Here is a 17,544-nt window from a genome sequence, read left to right on the forward strand (position 1 = left end):
CAGAGGTCCAAACAGCAATTACTAGGTACATTACAAGGACGGCCACGCTGCAATCCCAATCACTTCAACCAGCGCATCACCCTCAACAAGCACATCCCTCCTTCGCCGTCGCCGCTCCACGCTCGCCCAGGTTCACTCGTGCGTCGTCGGCCGGACGGCCACCGCCCAGCGTAGTCTGACCCGTTCCCGCGCCGGCGCCGCGTCCACTCTTCAGGCTGCTTTCCGGGATGGCATTCGCAATCGCCGTAAACACATCAACGACGTTCACGCCGGTCTTCGCACTGGTCTCGAAGAACAGCAGGCTCTCCTCCTCCGCGTAGGTGCTCGCCTCCCGGGTGGAGACCTTGCGTGCGTCTCCGGGGGTCGCATCGGCCTCGTCGGCATTCTCCCCCGCCGCCTCATCCTCGCCCTCCGCGGCTCCAGACTCCTGCTCGTCCTCAGCGGGAGACTCCGCGGCGGCGCCGTTTCCGTCGTTCGTCAAGTCCAGCTTGTTTCCAACCAGGGCAATCACAATTCCGGGGCTCGCTTGTCGCTGCAGTTCGGCAACCCAGTGCTTGGCCTTGGTGAGCGAGGACGGCTTGGTGACATCGTAGACTACCAGCGCCGCCTGGGCATTCCGGTAGTACATGGGGGCCAGCGAAGCGAAGCGCTCCTGGCCGGCGGTATCCCAGATCTCAAACTTAATCGTGCGGGTCGGCAGGGAGCATTTCTGCGTGAGGAAGGCGGCTGCACGCCAGAACAAACCGATGACATCAGCGTCGGGCATCTCACGCAGGCGCATACCGCGCGGGGATAGCGGATCTTACCTCCGATCGTCGGTTCCTTGTTTTCTTGGAAGTCATTGTTGACAAATCGTAGGACCAGCGAGGACTATCGAAGAGGAGAGGGTTAGTTCCGGCCCAATTTCTCCTTGAGTGACCCCTGTACAACGACAGTGGTATGGAGAATATAGGATGTCAAATGAAATCACGGGAATGAAAGAACCAAGCCCGTACCTTTCCCACGGCGGCCTCGCCCAGAAGGACCAGCTTGACGCTGCTACTCGGCTTCGGAGTATTTGCGCTGTTTGCCTCAGACATGACGGGAGAGCCCAACAGTGGCGATGCAAGATCAGGCTGTTGTGCAGGAGGTGCCAACGCTTTGGGTGGAAGAACGTCAACTCGAGAGGGGCGGTTCAGGTCCGCAAGAAGTGATGTATGTACTCAGGGTAGCCTAGAGCCGACGTCAGCAGGAACACGAAGGACATGAACGGATGCAAGCAGGGGTCGGACGGCCCGATACACGAATGGGGGCAGATAAGGCAGACGACTTACCAGCACCGAGAGAAAAGGCGGTGGACAGTCGCAACGTGGTGAGGGAGATAGTGCAGAACGATGATTGATGGCGATGAGATGGCTGATACCCAGCAAGAGGCGGAGAGGAGCGCTGTCCTTAGTCAGCCTGGCCGTTACCCGATCCGGTCGCCCAGTCACGGGATCCCCACGGGACTTGGATGGGTACGGAGTACATTTATTATTCGTCCGTCCATCCATTCATCTGGAGTACATTATTCAGTCCTCTACACAATCGATCCGACTCAAAGCCAAAGTCAATCACCTGTGATCAAAGATCTCCCTCGAACAAAGCTGAACGCCGATCAACCTTGTCGCACCCCTTCCCCTCATGATTGGCGCCCATACCGCCACAGCCTCTCCAGGATCTCGACCACTAACTCATGTAAACAAAAGAATGGCCACATACCAGTTTACCCTTCGATGACGTTCCAGTCCTCTCCACCAAGCATGACTGCCAGGCTGTTGGGGAGGCCCTTTCGAATGGTATCCTGTCGTGTTCCACTGCCAACGTTGCACAGCATGATTTGTGTTCATTGATCCCGTCGCTGCCCAAGAATTTAAAAATATGCGCCTGCAGGACGTTGATGGGCGACTAGGGTCTCCACCCAGATAATGCTTGCTCTGAAAAATAAGCCAGCAAATCACCGCATCCGCTGCGGCCTGTTCCTACGCCATTTCTTAGTCCCCGGGGAAGCCGCTGTCAATGAACTCCAGGCAAATCGGATAAAGCGCTCTTTAGAACGTGGCTCATTCAGTACTGTACAGACTAGAAAAGCAACCACAGACATAATGGGCTCAAAAACAATGAGTAATTGGTATTAGGAAAAAGAGAAAAAAGGAAAATGACCGCGAGGTCCGAGGTTCTAGACTTGGTATCAACCCATGTATCCCAAAAAAAATATGAAACCCATCCGTCTATGCCAAACGCCAAACAGTATGAAAACCCAAACAAGTCACAAAATTCGAAACAATGACTTTTGGTCGACAGATCGTAAAACCCAAGGTTGGGCCATGCCACCGATGAAGAAGGAAAAGGCGAAGGCGATATCGAGAGCTGTTTGGAACCAGCAACGATCCTGGACTTTCGACGCCGGAAAAGCCGTATTAAAAAGAACTGTAGACCCGAAACCAGCAAGGTGGCCAACCGCGAAAAGAAGATGGTAGCAGAAATGTAGTGTTACAGAGGCTGGAAAAGCATCCCTGTTAGCCACGCACACGACAACACCCGTGGGAAGGTTCCGAGGCAACTTACAAATGCGGACTTCGTCATATACACACGTGAACTCCAAGGCCCATGACGCCAGTCAAGAAGAAACCACAACTTTTGTTCGCTGAATTGAAGAGAAAGCGGTATCGCGTGGTTGAAAGGTGTCCCAGTGGTTCATCACTTGGGCGGTGGCGGCGGCGCACCAGGCTTCTTCACGCCCGTAGTATCATATGCGCCACGTCCCATGTTGCAAGCAGAGAGATCCCGGAGAATCATCTTGGATTCTGTACGGACAGCCATGGTCAGAACGATGGTCGTGGGTGGTATGAAGATAGGCAGAAGACGGTGTTCCAGGGACAAAAAAACTCGCGGCAGGATTTCAAGTATGAAGGAGGAGACTCACAGGAGTATTAAATAATAAAAGTGGAAAAATAAATGGGAATTAAAAATAAAAAAAAGCCCGAGAATGATCTAACACTTGAGGCGGTCTGATAATGCGGCGTGTAGCGAGCGTAGGATTCAGATACCTGACCAGGGTGGAGTGGTATTGATGCAGACAGCGGACAATGCAGGTGCAGTTGAGATCGGAAAGAGGCGATCCCTTTTAAGAATGTCGACAACCCGGGGCGACACAAAAAAGGACGGCTGCTGCAGCACAGACGGCGGCCACAGTAGATCTGTAGGGCAGGAATGTGATGCCGAATAACCAGGTCGGTCTGTAAGAATGGAGGTGGAGCACCACAAAGAGTCGATAAGTCTTTTTTCTTTGCTGACTCGTCCCTGCCTCTTTGTTTTTTCTTTTTCTTTTTAGACCCCGATGTTCTTTTTTAGATGGCCTTGATTTCTCGGTTCAGGCGCCTCAGGCGTTCTTTATTCCAAATCGGCCTGATTCCGTCTCGGTTTTGCTCTCCAAGAAATCTCACAATCGTAGCAAACAGGCGGGTTCAATCCGGGACATGCAGGGTGTAATAATAATATCTGGAGTTCGGTCAAGAGCGCGATCTGACCCGAGACCTAGTACCCGAGAACAAGAAAAGGGACTGAAGTGGCGGCAAGGGGGAGTGGTTTAAGCCAGGAGAGTGCCGCGGAAGTGTACTCCGAAGGATCCGATCCAGGGAAATCAGTCCAACAGGGAAACAAGCTCGGCGGGTGGATGGTATCGCGAGGAATCAAGGGGACGCCGATGGGTAACGTCTGTGGCAGAAGCAGACGGGAGGTCGTACGGAGAGGGAGGGAATGGCCGAAAGTCCAGGTACGGAGGGAGGAGCGGAATCAAGATGGAGGAGCAGCGAGGTGAATGATGAAGAAAGGAGGACGAAGGAGGAGAAAGGGTGAGGCCAATGGAATTAACTTAGGAATGGAAGGATGAACAATTCCAAGGCCAGATCTCGAAGGGGGTCCATTGATATATGTACGGAGCAAATGCGATATGGGATTTTTTTCTAGTGAAGGAGATGGCAACTCAAAAAGAAAATAGTAATAATATTAATGAGAGACAGTGAAAATCGACAGGGAGTGTAATTTTAAAAATTAAATCAATAATAATAATAATACGGAGTAAAATAATAATTAATCAAGGGAAATAATCTACGGAGTAGTGACAGCATGGAGGATAAAAAAAGTTTAGTAGGAAATAATCCAGAATGATACAGTACAATTTGGGAAAAATAAATAAAAACCATTCTGTAGAAGAAAATTAAAAAAAAAATTAATGAAAAAAACGAAACCCACTTAATCCATCGACCATCTGTATCTAGCATAGTGCTCCCGTCCCAGAGGAGAGGAACGCGAATGCTGGAGTGGAGGAGGGTGGGTTCGCTCCCTTCCCCCTTTCTTTCTTCTATTCTGGTGGCTTCCACTCTGCTTCTCCCCTTCCCAACGGCCAAAAGTACATACTTTACCTAGGTACCTACGGAGTACTTCTCAAGACTCGCGGCCTTCACGCCATGCTCAGCTCAGGTACCTATCTAATCTATAAGCTCCCTCATTGATGGATCTATCATCTATCATTATTCCAGACCCTCAACATGATTGCCCTTTACCTACCTCTGTCAGCTGTTGAGACTTCTCACCCACCCTCTGTTTGGCCACGTCGTCTGATATTAGATCACCCTGGGTTTCGGACTTACCCTATCACATTCTCCCCGTTCGCTGACCAACGATCAAAATCCCGCGTCGAGCTGACTCTAGCCGCGGGCTTTTCCTCGGGAGTTGGTTGACTGGGTTCCAGTCCGACAGGCCCGTTGTACGGCAACGTACGGAGTTCCAGAAACTGAAATAGAAAAGGATGCTACAGGGTGATTCCTACTGATTCCTACTTGGGCATGGTGGCCTACCCAACTATCCATAATGCCGACAGATATAAGGGAATTATGCTCGGAGCTACGACTAGGCGCAATCCACTCGTCATTTTCCCTTTCGGCGCAAACGTAACAAAAAGACAGGCACAAATTCGAGCTCTCCACTCTCGACCTTCACACCAAGTACGACTAGTACCCATTTAATATGATGAAGCTAGGAACCAACCCCGTGGACTGGCTTCATGCAGGGTGGGTGGAGACCGCAGCAGCGGCTCATCAGGAACCGCGGATGGTTCCGAACCAGCACCAATAACAACGATGGGGCCCATCCATGGTTGTCTGGATGCTTCTCTCGCGTGTCGCCGGTGGATGGTCTCCGTCAGGGGCATCCAGTGATCCCCCGAAGCCCTACTTGGAAACCCTTAGTCCTGCTCCTAGTTTGACCCCATGTAGTATGATCTCTGGAAATCCTTTCGCGAGCCCCCATCTTGGTACGCTTCTTTTCTTTTTTTGTCCCATTTTTGGGCTGGGGATTACTCGGGTGTTACTGTACATGACCGTTACTGCTGGGTCGTCCATCGCGGACACTAACGGGGTAAAAGGGTAAGGGAGAATTGAAGGTGCCCCGATCCAATCATACCTCGGCCCTTCAACTTCCCAGGAAATCTGGAAAACAAAAAGAAAAAAAAAGGCTTGCATGCATGGATGCATGGATTGGCTGCGCTATCCTGATTGCCGGCCGATGTTCTACGAGATGTGGCGTCGTCATGTTTGGTAGATGCTGGATAGGTTCCGTCCCAACGTCTCTGCCTACCTTACCTACGGAGTAGTTACTACTGTAGGTACCTGAGTACCTGAGTCTAGTTTGATTGGGGTGAGGACCTCGGCGGCCTTAGGCAGTTGGACGGGCTCTGAACGGCTGGTAATTCAACTGAATGGTATGAATGGTAATACGCAAAATCCTGGGAAAGCTACGAGCCAGACTGGAGACTGGAGAGAAGCTAGAAGCTAGGCCCGGTGGAGTGCGCTTCCGCTGTCCTATCGTGATCCAGATCCAGTGTTTATTGAATCGATTATCCTGGTGTTTGGGCTCCACCGGACCTTCGGGATTGATTCATGTCATCAGGAGACAGGTGTGTCTGTCAAGCGCTGGGTTATCAATCCCAAACTGCCGGATGGAATTTGAGGCGCATCGTTGCTTTGTCCACCGCCACCGCAAAGACACAAAGTACCTCCCAAAAAAAGAGTCCCTCAATCTCCAGAGACAAATCGATGCGTCTCTCCATTCGAATTAAACTTCTCCGCCGGTCACCAGGGAAAATCCCACTGGGTAAAAGGGGAGCCAGTGGAGCTCCTAACGACTACTCCGTGCTCCACCGCTACCCGCCTCCGTTACGTAGTCTTGTACCACCAACATTGTTCTCGCGGCCTTCTAGTCCTTCTAGCGTCTGGCGCCAACTCCCTCCGGTCATCCGATCCCATCCAAGCAGGGCGCGTCTTCCCAAACCCATGGCTCCTCACCCTTCCAGATGTCTTCCACAGCCCTGTGCCGCAGTGGGTTATTTCCCCTAAACTTTTCTGGGGACGAACGGCATCGTGGCTCGATGGGGTTGACTCCCGGACGTCGCATCCGAACCTAACGACCAGGAACCACCGACGCAGGTACGCCGTACAGTAATTTTACTCTTCTCCACCTCCCGTGTCTTCCACACGACTGAGCCCTCGCCACAGACGGGGCGCGGAATCCATTCCAGCGGAAGATCGCGGCTGAAGGGTCGGATTCCGCCGCGTTTGGATAGAGAAAACACCACCCGCCACGCGGAGCCAGACGTGTCCATCAGGTCGACCGCTCGTTGTCTGAATCCACTTGCTCGCTACCGGTAGGTTTCTCTCTTTCCACGAGCCGTTCGAGACCTCGGCCATCCTGGTTGTTTCTTCCCTTTTCTCATTCGGCCTGCGCGTAAGCGGGTTTCATCACATCATCACATTTCTCGGATACGTGCTTTCGTTGGCTGCCACACTCGACGGGCGGAGAGAAAATGGATGTAGAATGCCGGCGTATTGGACAGAGCAACAGTACTTTCGATCGGGTAGCTGTCAAATCGAAACAAGTCAAGCACGGCGGCTGTGTGCTGCTTCAATTAGACAATGTCGCATGTTTGCCGCCGTGAAGATGACAGGTAGACCAGCTGAGGATCAGATCGTCGGGTCTCGATCCGATGCGTGCGCGTCAATCGTACTTTGTCTCTCTCGATCTGATTCCATGGAGGAATTGGGGAGGCCAGGTTGTGATACAAACGGGGGTACCTGGTAACCAGCCGTACATGGGAGCTGAGGTACCGCCGGGAAGCAGATCTTGGGTCAGCATCGTTAGTATTCCAGAAACCTTCCAGAAGTCCCATCCGGCCGGTCCTGTACCATGGTTCCGACGCGGATCGTACCATTGATCTTATTGCAGTTTATTATTTATTCATTTATTCGTTGTGTTATCCCCTTCTCTAGAGGGTCAGCGGTGGGCACCGAACTGATGTTCATCATTGACACCGTGACAGACTATTGGGGGAAGCCTCTTCCTAGAAGGACACTAGAGAGCAACCGTTGGCCGTGGAAGTCGGTGGTTCCGCTTCCGCCGAAACCTTAGCCTGGACGAACTCCCCTGAGGTTTCAACAGGTTTGGCCAAGATCCTACGGTTTACTACCCATCAAGCTATTTCAAATAGATGGTTGGATCATAGACTGTTTCTTCTGAATTTGTTGGCAAAAGCAGAGCGAATGGACCAGTCCAATAATGAGCAATAGTGACAGACCAGCCGACATGGATGGTCTCTCGGACCAATCGACCTGTCATCCACCTCCGTTCCGGGACCTGAGGGCCCCCCTATTCCCAGCCCTGCTTGCACATCATTCCCTATGGCTGGAGACAAAATAGATCCTAGAGCCGCTCCGCTTGTACCTGGTGGACGTCAATGTATCAACCCGCGCACGATTCATGCCAGCGTGCATCCCCAACCCCCGTCCCTCCTAGGCATATTGGCGTACCTCCCCGCCGGCTCGCTGCATTAGTCGCAACTGTTCCGCGACCAGCCCGGTCCCGTTGAAACAAGCTTGGTTGGAGGCCAGCAAACCGGGGGGCCTGGACTTTGGGTGCTGACCGCGCATGAAGAGTATGCAGCGCAGCGCAGCGCAGCTCTGCAGCCGATCCTCAGCCACACAGCATGCATGTGCATCGGATCCGCGGGATCGGGTGTGAAACATCAATGCTAGGAATGAGAGGGTCTGATCGCGATGCAGTTGATTCGCCTTGCAGAGGTATGCTGGTTATTCCTCTCGCGCTGGCTGTTCTGCACTCACGCAGGGAGTGTAGGCAGTCAGTCAGTCGCTATCGGCGATGGTAGGTTTAAAACATGTAGCATAGTAATTTGCCAGGATGCTGGCGAATGGACGGATGGACATGCCGACCGGGATGACCTTGTCGTGTTTGGCTGTATGGCTGTTCTCATTGTCGACTCATGCGAAACAAAAGTACTCAGGGAGCATGATTACCAGGATGGTTGGACAAGAAGCGAGAGAAGGATTCACCCGGTAACTATGTCTAACTACCTGGGTACTCATCAGTCATGGACACGTGCCATCACCGCCAGCCTGGAGAGACCCCCAGCCAGCTCTCTCTTGTAACCAGCCGTCTGGTAGACTATTGGATTCCCGACGATCATCTTTCCTTATTCCGTGTTCTGTCCCATCAAATGGGGTTAATGATAATAAGGCTATAAAAATCCAGCATGCATGCTAAATTTACGGGGAGAATTGCTTTGTCCCGTCGGGATTCTTGACCCAGAGAACTAGTTAATTAGTATTTCCCCCCGGAGGAAAAGATGGACTCCCGATGGGATCCACTATGGAGTACTTCTGCCTGCAAACTTCCTCTGGACCTTTTCCTGAACGAGAAGAATCCTTTCGATGGAGGCTCACATGCACAGGATCCGAGACTAACTGCCGCGGAACTGCAGCCGAGCGATTTAGTGCCGACAACTTCCTTTCCTGCTCGGGAACTGATCGGTGGTCTAATGCTGGTCGACCCCATCGATGACGGGATACCCTGGCAGGATCGAAGGCGTCGACAACAGGCGTCGTCATGATTACCCAGGTAGGTACTCCGTGCGAATTTCTTCTTCCTCCTTCTGGACAGCTTCCACGACCGAGAAAGCCCCCGGGAGACTTTCGTGCCAGGATCCAGATCAGGAAGATTAGATCAATAATGCTCTCTGATATTAATATCCAACCCGACGAGTCTGGGATGACCCACGGAGCAATCGCCGACTAACGCATCCACCCGCGGTTCTGGAACCTGGAACCGCGTTCCCTTTCTCCTGATCGGGTATCGAGCTCTCTCCTGCTGGTTGCTGGGGAACGATTATTGCTGGATATTCCTCGGGGAAAGGATACCCCAACCTTCTCCCGCAAGCCGGTCCACTCCGTCTGGGTGATCATGTCTCGACTACGGGCGACAGCGTGCATCATCCCCCTTGGCTTCTTGTCAACTGGACACCTCGATTTTCCATGCCGATCGGCCATCATCAATCGCTGGTGTCGTCGAGACCGCCGATGACATTACAGGAGGGGGCAAATTCCTCGGCTTTCGTGCCTCGAGAGGGGCAAACCCACAGGTAAATTATGACGATGGCAGAAAAAGAAAGAATCCTCAGCCTCAACCTCAGCCGCATGAAGAATCGGGAGATCCTCCATCCTCCGGGTTTCTGGGATCCAACCCAGGGCCTGAACGCCGACAAGGGATTTTCACCTTGGCGGCATTGGCCATGATAATCGTGCATCGGGCTGCAGCCGGGGAGGGATGGTGGACGAGGAATGTTAATCTCCCTAGATTGGTACTTTGTGCATCCGACATGGTGGACAGACAGGTGCAGGGTCACCCCCGGCGGAGTTCGGTATTAGAGCTGGAGTCTGCAGTCGATCTACCACCCTGACACTTTGACCCATCGATCAGGGAAATCACGTCTCCGCACCCATCGATAACCAGCACGATGTGCTGCAATACGCACAGGACAATGCGTTGACATGCCCATCCGCCCAGTCGGGGGGGCTCCTACCCAGCAGGTGGCGGTGATGTCCTCCATCGAGGACATACGAGGAATCCACTGCGTCCTTCCTGACGCGAGGGAGACGGCCCATGATTGACAAACAATAAAGCATCTTCAATCCATATTCGATTCATCCCTTCCATGGGGTGGGGAGCCGTCCAGGAGATTTGATTTGCCCGGATGTATCCCGCCGATCATGACAAGCTTGCCTCTATCCAGGTTTCCGGTGCCGCGGAAGGACGGGTTATGCATGGAGGATCAATGGGCGCAGTTGACCCGTCAGTATGTGCTATGCTGTGCTATGCTGTGCGGTGCTGTGGCTGTACGCGGGATGAAATGTATGCATGTATGCGGTAGGGGCCGCCATGATCTCTGCGCACTGGTCCCGAGAATGTGGGAGAGATGTACATACGTCTGTGTGCAGAGAGTGGAGTCTGCTACTCCTCACATGCGGCACAGAAATAGGGTGGCCGAGTACCGGTCACTCCCTTCCATCTGCATATATTCTGCTGGGGTTCATGCGGAGTCTCCGCCACCAGACATATCGGTCTACTGGCATCGATGGTTTCCTGAGCGTCCGGTAGATATTCCGGTTACATCGAACTTGGCCCAAAGATGAATATTCTCGAGCTAACAGTGTTAGGAGCCTGATCGCAATGTCTGAGTATCTACCTTTTATTTGCACACGATATCTAGCAGAGGAGTTACCATCCTGACGTTCCCACCTGCACAACCTGCACTCGTTTATATTGCCGTTTCGCTGTGGAGCTTTTTCGTGCCGTCATCTAACCCCAAGGCATCTACAAGTCTAATGTACTCATCCCTGGAAGGATGCACTACCCATAAGTCGAGAAACAACTATGTGCCATCTCATACTACATTGCCTCAGCGTCAGCCACCAATCGACCAGGATGCCAAATACTAGCAGACTCACCTGTTCATCGGTCTGACAGATCAGTACGCGCGGGCCATTGCCGCCCTTCTTCGAAATGTCCATGATCGCTTGACCGTCCGCAGGCCCTTTCTCATTTGCAGCATTGTCGATAGCGAATCCCAGACACTGCGCCTTCTCGATAATGGTCTTTCTCAACAGTGTGCTTTTTTCGCCGATGCCGCCGGCAAACACGACTGCGTCAACCTGTCCACTCAGCTTGACGAAATAGCTGCCAATGTAGCCCAGGATGCGGTCCACGAAGATGTCAAACGCTAGTTGATGCTCTGCGGAAGGTGGGTTTTCGACGGCGATTTTGGAGAAGTCCGTCGTGCCGGTCAGCGCCTTCCAGCCGGACTGTTTGTTGAGAATATCCTCGGCCTGGTGTGCGTTAGCGATATGAGTATGACAGTAACGGCGGAAACCTCGGGTGACATACCGTGCTGATGTGCATTTCCTTGGTGCTGGCGGGACTCAGTTTTCCGGCGTCGTTGGTATAATGGAACACCAATCTGGGGGAATTGTGTCAACGGACAATTCTCGCAAAGCATGCACAGCCATACTCACGATGGGTCGATACTCCCGCTACGCGTTGCACCAGGCAAGCCAGCCAGGGGGGTAAGTCCCATACTATCCAACCTGTCAGCCATATCCACGACGTTGTATGTCATTGAGGGAAGATTGCATATCCGTACGTAGTGTCTACCGATTTCCCTTCCTTGATTGCGCACATCGATGCACCGCTTCCAAGGTGCAATGCGAGCAGGTTGGTCTGGTCCGTCGGCTTTCCCAAGAACTCAGCTGCAGAGCGCAAGATGAACGCGTAGCTGATGCCGTGGAATCCATATTTGCGGAGCTTGTTTGCCCGCGCAATTTTCTGGTTGATGGGATAAGTGCGCACAAATTCCGGCAGGGTCTGGTGGAAGGCCGAGTCGAAGAAGGTGATGCTCCTGACCGACGGGAGATCCTTCCGGCACATGCGGATGATTTCCAGCGCGGAGTAGTTATGTCTTTGCAGTCACATCTGTCAGTCTAGCCGTTCTTCACACGGAGATGGCTTGTCAACGTACAATGGAGCCAAATCCTCGAGCTCCTCCAGTTTGTGGTAGGTCTCGTCATCGATCATCACTGCACGGTCGTAATCGCCTCCGTGCACGACCCGATGGCAGATATACGCCAAGTCGTCGGTGCTGGCGACCTCGGATAGCGCAGGGTCCGATAAGCAGCGCTGCAGGAGACTCTTGAAGGCAGCTTGGGGGGTTCCCAGCTTCTCATCGAGCGTTTCTTTGTGGGTGTTGGATCCGCAGGTATATTTCAGCGTCTGCGGGGGAGCCGTAATTCCTGAAATCTGTGCATTCGCTATCTCCTTGGGCGTCTTCTCGAACGTGTAGAACGTGAGCTTGACGGATGATGATCCGGCATTGACGGAGAGGATCGACTTGGGCGCCATGTTCGTGGATGACAGACAATTTCGGCAGATAGGAGGAATGGGAAATTGGCTTGGTTTTTGTTCCAAGGTAGTTTCGGACGTCACATCGTCAATGATGTTCGCTGGAAGAATATCTATGACGTACATACTTTGGATCTATGAGATAAGATAGGATCACGTGTGTTGGCCAACTATATCCATATTACTGATTTTGTACACTCTTCACAACATCCTCCGTTCGTTTCATCGCATTTAGACATTTAGAACAATGCATAAGATAGATTGGCTCGAGAGGTAGAAGATTCAGGGTTTGTAACTCTGGAATACCCTTACATAATCCACGGAGGAGCGCTGCAGGACGAGCTTGCAGGACAAACTCACTTCATCCCACACTTCACCTCATGTAGCTCGCTCAGCGATCATGGGTTCGCAGGATGGTCTCTCACAAGATCTGGATCCACGTAATATTGACATAAAACGGGAAATAAGTCGCTCAAAAGCTTCGACAATCTTTGAATTACTGATATGCGGGAAGGCTCACGTTATGAAAGTCGTGAGTATAATCTCCCGATCTTCTGGACGACACTGACGGATTAGTTCCATGATAATGGCGACCCAGGCTACACCGAAAAGGGCCGAGATCTGAACCGGTATCGCTGCGAGTTGAACGCCTACCGGAACCTCTATAGATTCGGCGTCTGTGACCGCGGCTTTGTTCCCTTCTTTCACGGCTGCATCGATCGACTTGATCCATCGGCCTTTGACCCCGAGCTGGAACATTTTATCAACGATAGATATTTTCCGAGGGCAATTGTTCTCGAGTATTTACCGAATGCTGAAAGATTGAATTGTGTGAATTACTCTGAAGACCTCTTTCGTTTTGCGGTTGATGGTATCAAAGAGATACACGGTGCCCGTGTCCACCACCATGATATTTACCCGAAGAACATGCTTGTTGTGTCTGGTAGGAGGATTGTATGGATTGATTTCGACGTTGCGACAAGCTTCGATAGTATGGGGCGTTGTGAGGCGGCATATTGTGAATATGAAGTCGACCTCGTCAAGAGTTTTGGGAAGCTTTTGGTACGTGTGTCTGCGTCGCCGTAAGTATCGCATGCTAATCATCACGATCTCCAGAAAGAGGACCAGAAACAGGGTCTGCCCCCTAACACGAAGTACTATTGATCCAGAAGCTCGGGCCACAAGTAGACAGAAATGAATATACAAGAGCCCTAAACGGCACTCTCATATAGAAGATGTGGGACTGCGCTATATGATAGATCAGCAAGCTCGCTTTTGACTAATTGAGAACTAAATGTTTTTATTTCTATTAATTGCTACTTCATAGAATGCAAGCAACCCGGCAACCCGGCAGCCGGCAGACTGGAGAAGGTGAGGCCAGTGATGTCAGCGCTCTCATTGTGACGTATAGCCGGCGGAACCACAACAACATATTATTTCAAGGTCTTCAGGGATCTTTCTATGTGCACAACATTGTCTGATCAGCCTATCTTGCGACTTTGTTCTACTGATTGCTCGTTTCCACTCTGCGTTCTTGGCCGATCTCCATCGCAAATAACCTAACTCTAGATCGGCCAATTGATCTCTCCGTTGATCTAGACAATCCTCGAACTACAACATATACATATACACCATTGATCATGCCGGGCGAAGTCATCGATCGGCCCAACCCCCAGGCGCCTCCGTCGCATATTCCTGATGTGGTACAGCAACTTCAAGTCCAGCTCCAGCGTACGAGCCTGGACCAATCCGCCTGCGATGCATTGATGAAATTCCGCCGGGCGGCTTCTTACATCGCTGCTGGTGAGTTCAATGCATTGGCCATTCACACACTATCGGAGCTAACGGCTTCGTTGTACAGCGATGATTTTCCTGCAGGACAATGTGTTGTTGAAGCGCGATCTTATCCACGACGATATCAAACCTAGGTTACTTGGTGAGTGATATCTCCTTTGCTTGGAAAGGTCCATTGTGTCCATCCGTGATGCTAATTGCGCCGTCGTAGGACACTGGGGAACGTGTCCGGGTCTGATTCTGGTATACTCGCATATGAACTATCTAATTCGACAGCACAATCTTGACATGCTTTACGTCGTGGGACCTGGACACGGCGCACCGGGTATTCTAGCTGCACTCTGGCTAGAGGGCTCGCTGGGGAAGTTTTACCCGCATTATTCGCGCGATGGCGAAGGCCTCAAGAGGCTCATCTCGACTTTTAGTACCCCTGCTGGGCTGCCCAGGTTAGTCATGCCTCTCCCAACAGGATCGCAGGAGAGCTAACGATCACCAGCCATATCAACGCGGAAACACCCGGTGCTATTCATGAGGGTGGCGAGCTGGGGTATGCCCTTTCGGTCTCGTTCGGCGCGGCCATGGACAACCCGGACCTGATTGTTACCTGTGTCGTTGGTGATGGAGAAGCCGAGACTGGTCCAACCGCCACGTATGTTATCCGTATATTGACTGTCGCCGGTTTACTGACTAGAAGCTAGGTCATGGCATGGGATCAAGTACCTTGATCCTGCCGAGTCAGGAGCCGTGCTGCCGATCCTCCATGTCAATGGATTCAAGATCAGCGAGCGAACCATCTACGGGTGCATGGACAATAAAGAGCTTGTCACGTTGTTCACTGGATTTGGATATCAGGTTCGCATCGTCGAGGATCTCGAAGATATCGATACCGATCTCCACTGCTCCATGATGTGGGCAGTGGAAGAGATTCGCAAGATCCAGCAGGCTGCACGCTCCGGCAAGCCGATTATGAAGCCTCGGTGGCCTATGATCGTCTTGCGCACGCCAAAGGTATGTGTTGTACTGTGACCACGAGGTATCGGGCCCTCACTGATGTCGTCATGAAAGGGTTGGTCTGGACCGAAGCAGCTGCACGGCCAATTCATCGAAGGATCTTTCCATTCCCACCAGGTGCCTCTGCCCGGCGCAAAGAAGGACAAAGACGAGCTCCAGGAGCTGCAGAAATGGCTGTCCTCGTACAAACCCCATGAGCTCTTTACCGAGTCTGGAGACGTTATCGACGAGGTCAAGTCGATCATTCCGTCCGATGAGTCGAAGAGACTCGGTCTGCGGGCGGAGTCATACAAAGGTTACGTCCCTCCCAAACTTCCAGATTGGAGAAAGTTTGCCGTGGAGAAGCATAGCGACGAAAGCTCGATGAAGGCAATCGGTGATCTGATTGACGAGGTGTTCACCATGAACCCTCACAGCGTTCGTTTATTTTCGCCGGACGAACTGGAAAGCAACAAGCTTGCTGCCGCCCTGAAACATACCAGCAGAAATTTCCAATGGGATCAGTTTTCCAATGCCAAAGGCGGTCGGGTCATCGAAGTCCTCAGCGAGCATATGTGCCAAGGCTTTATGCAGGGCTATACGCTCACCGGCCGAGTGGGCATCTTCCCATCCTATGAGAGTTTTCTGGGAATCGTCCACACCATGATGGTGCAGTACGCGAAGTTCATGAAGATGGTACGCCGAGACGGTTTCTTCCCTTGTTGCATGCTGACTTGGACCAGGCCCGGGAAACGAAATGGCACCAGGATGTAGCCAGCATCAACTACATCGAGACCAGCACTTGGACGCGACAGGAGCATAACGGGTTTTCCCATCAGAACCCCTCGTTCATCGGCAATGTTCTCAAGCTGAAACCCACTGCTGCACGGGTCTATCTGCCCCCAGACGCCAACACCTTCCTGACGACACTCCACCATTGCTTAAAGTCGAAAAACTATGTGAACCTCATGGTTGGGTCGAAGCAGCCGACACCAGTCTACCTGTCGGCAGAGGAGGCGGAAAACCACTGTCGCGCCGGCGCTTCCATCTGGAATTTCTGCAGCACCGACGGTGGCCTGGATCCCGACGTTGTGCTCGTAGGAATCGGAGTCGAAGTGATGTTTGAGGTCATCTATGCGGCGGCCATCTTGCGACAGCGTTGCCCTGAGCTTCGCCTGCGGGTGATCAACGTGACGGATCTGATGATCCTGGAGAATGAAGGCACCCATCCGCACGCTCTCACAACGGAATCGTTCGACAACTTGTTCACGCCCGATAGGCCCATCCATTTCAACTACCATGGGTATCCGAACGAGCTGCAGGGACTGCTCTTTGGCCGGCCGCGTCTCGACCGGGTGAGCATTGCGGGGTACATGGAAGAAGGAAGCACCACGACGCCATTCGATATGATGCTAGCGAACAAGACGTCCCGGTTTGACGTGGCGCGGGCAGCGGTGAAGGGGGCGTCCAAGAGAAATGAAAGAGTGCGAATTCGCGAGCAGGAGCTCACCATGGAACTGGCGCAAAATATGGCCGATACTCGCAAGTACATTCTGGCTAATCGTAAAGGTGAGTCGAGAGACTTGAAGGATGCTATGAGGATAGATACTAACGGGATTAGATCCGGATGATATGTATACCACGCCCAGATTCGAGTAGGATGCGGAGATGGATCTGTGAGACAGGATAATTTCGGATCTACGGACCGGTAGAATGGGTAGATGTTAGAGGATCTTGAATACGAACTGTCCAATGATGCGACTGTATGTACCAACAGAATGATGCATCTCGAGTGTTGGTCTGGCTGTTGGTGCCTATACTATGGCTATGCCTGAGGCAGAAAGGACTCCGTAACTACCTGAACAGGCTAGTGCTGACGTAATCCCGGGTGAAGTTTTCCCTTCGTAAGCAAACATTCGCACTCGGACCGATCGATGCCCCGTTCACGCTTCGCCTCAGCGCCATCAATCTTGCTAGAGACCCCGATTCCTATGTGGAATCAGCAGCTCGGGGCCCTACCACCAAAGGCTGTTCACCATGGCTACGCGCGGCCTGTTTCTGCCAAGTCAGGCAACAGCGATGTCCATACCTATGATCGAGAGCTATGAGCGAGAGCTCTCAGGCTGAGCCTTGAGCGGCGCGGGATGAAGCATTATAAACGCACACCCAAGCTCCCTACGGCAGAACTAAACCCAACGGGGAGGAGCTTGCGAGTCGGAGGAATTCTCCATCGAGCCGCGATGGACCCGAACAAGAACTGCACGGTGGAATGTTCTCTGCCGAAGTCCGGATCATCCGCTGAATCAATCAGATTGTTCCTCCGGGGCGGCTGTCTCCGCTGTCTCCATCGGCGTCGACCATGGGCCCAGGTAGAAAGGCACTGCGGCCGAATCACTCCGATCCCGATGACCGTGTTGAAAGAATGCAGATTTTGAAGGATCT

General features: G+C 52.3%; 4 protein-coding genes across 4 annotated transcripts; 2 read left to right on the plus strand and 2 right to left on the minus strand.

The window, feature by feature from the left end:
* Positions 1-82: 82 nt before the first annotated feature.
* On the minus strand, positions 83-1,079 carry ATEG_04603 (Rab family GTPase; the record flags this gene model as incomplete). The annotated part of the gene is made up of 3 exons (XM_001213781.1): positions 83-726; positions 807-870; positions 996-1,079. The coding sequence occupies 3 exons, from the start codon at positions 1,077-1,079 to the stop codon at positions 83-85; spliced, it is 792 nt and encodes a 263-aa protein (XP_001213781.1).
* A 9,694-nt stretch (positions 1,080-10,773) lies between these two features.
* ATEG_04604 (putative acetate kinase) lies at positions 10,774-12,318 on the minus strand (the record flags this gene model as incomplete). The annotated part of the gene is made up of 6 exons (XM_001213782.1): positions 10,774-10,812; positions 10,872-11,249; positions 11,308-11,380; positions 11,436-11,498; positions 11,564-11,878; positions 11,939-12,318. 6 exons carry the CDS (start codon positions 12,316-12,318, stop codon positions 10,774-10,776), a joined length of 1,248 nt encoding a protein of 415 aa, XP_001213782.1.
* Positions 12,319-12,718: 400 nt separating this feature from the next.
* Positions 12,719-13,601, plus strand: ATEG_04605 (uncharacterized protein; the record flags this gene model as incomplete). Its single annotated transcript, XM_001213783.1, has 3 exons — positions 12,719-12,850; positions 12,895-13,380; positions 13,578-13,601. 3 exons carry the CDS (start codon positions 12,719-12,721, stop codon positions 13,599-13,601), a joined length of 642 nt encoding a protein of 213 aa, XP_001213783.1.
* A 357-nt stretch (positions 13,602-13,958) lies between these two features.
* On the plus strand, positions 13,959-16,761 carry ATEG_04606 (putative phosphoketolase; the record flags this gene model as incomplete). Its single annotated transcript, XM_001213784.1, has 8 exons — positions 13,959-14,121; positions 14,180-14,254; positions 14,324-14,558; positions 14,609-14,761; positions 14,811-15,120; positions 15,199-15,798; positions 15,846-16,671; positions 16,724-16,761. 8 exons carry the CDS (start codon positions 13,959-13,961, stop codon positions 16,759-16,761), a joined length of 2,400 nt encoding a protein of 799 aa, XP_001213784.1.
* Between the last annotated feature and the right edge of the window lie 783 nt (positions 16,762-17,544).

Source organism: Aspergillus terreus, genomic scaffold, assembly GCF_000149615.1.
Source record: "Aspergillus terreus NIH2624 scaffold_6 genomic scaffold, whole genome shotgun sequence".
In the NCBI taxonomy this organism is placed as follows: Eukaryota; Fungi; Ascomycota; class Eurotiomycetes; order Eurotiales; family Aspergillaceae; genus Aspergillus; species Aspergillus terreus.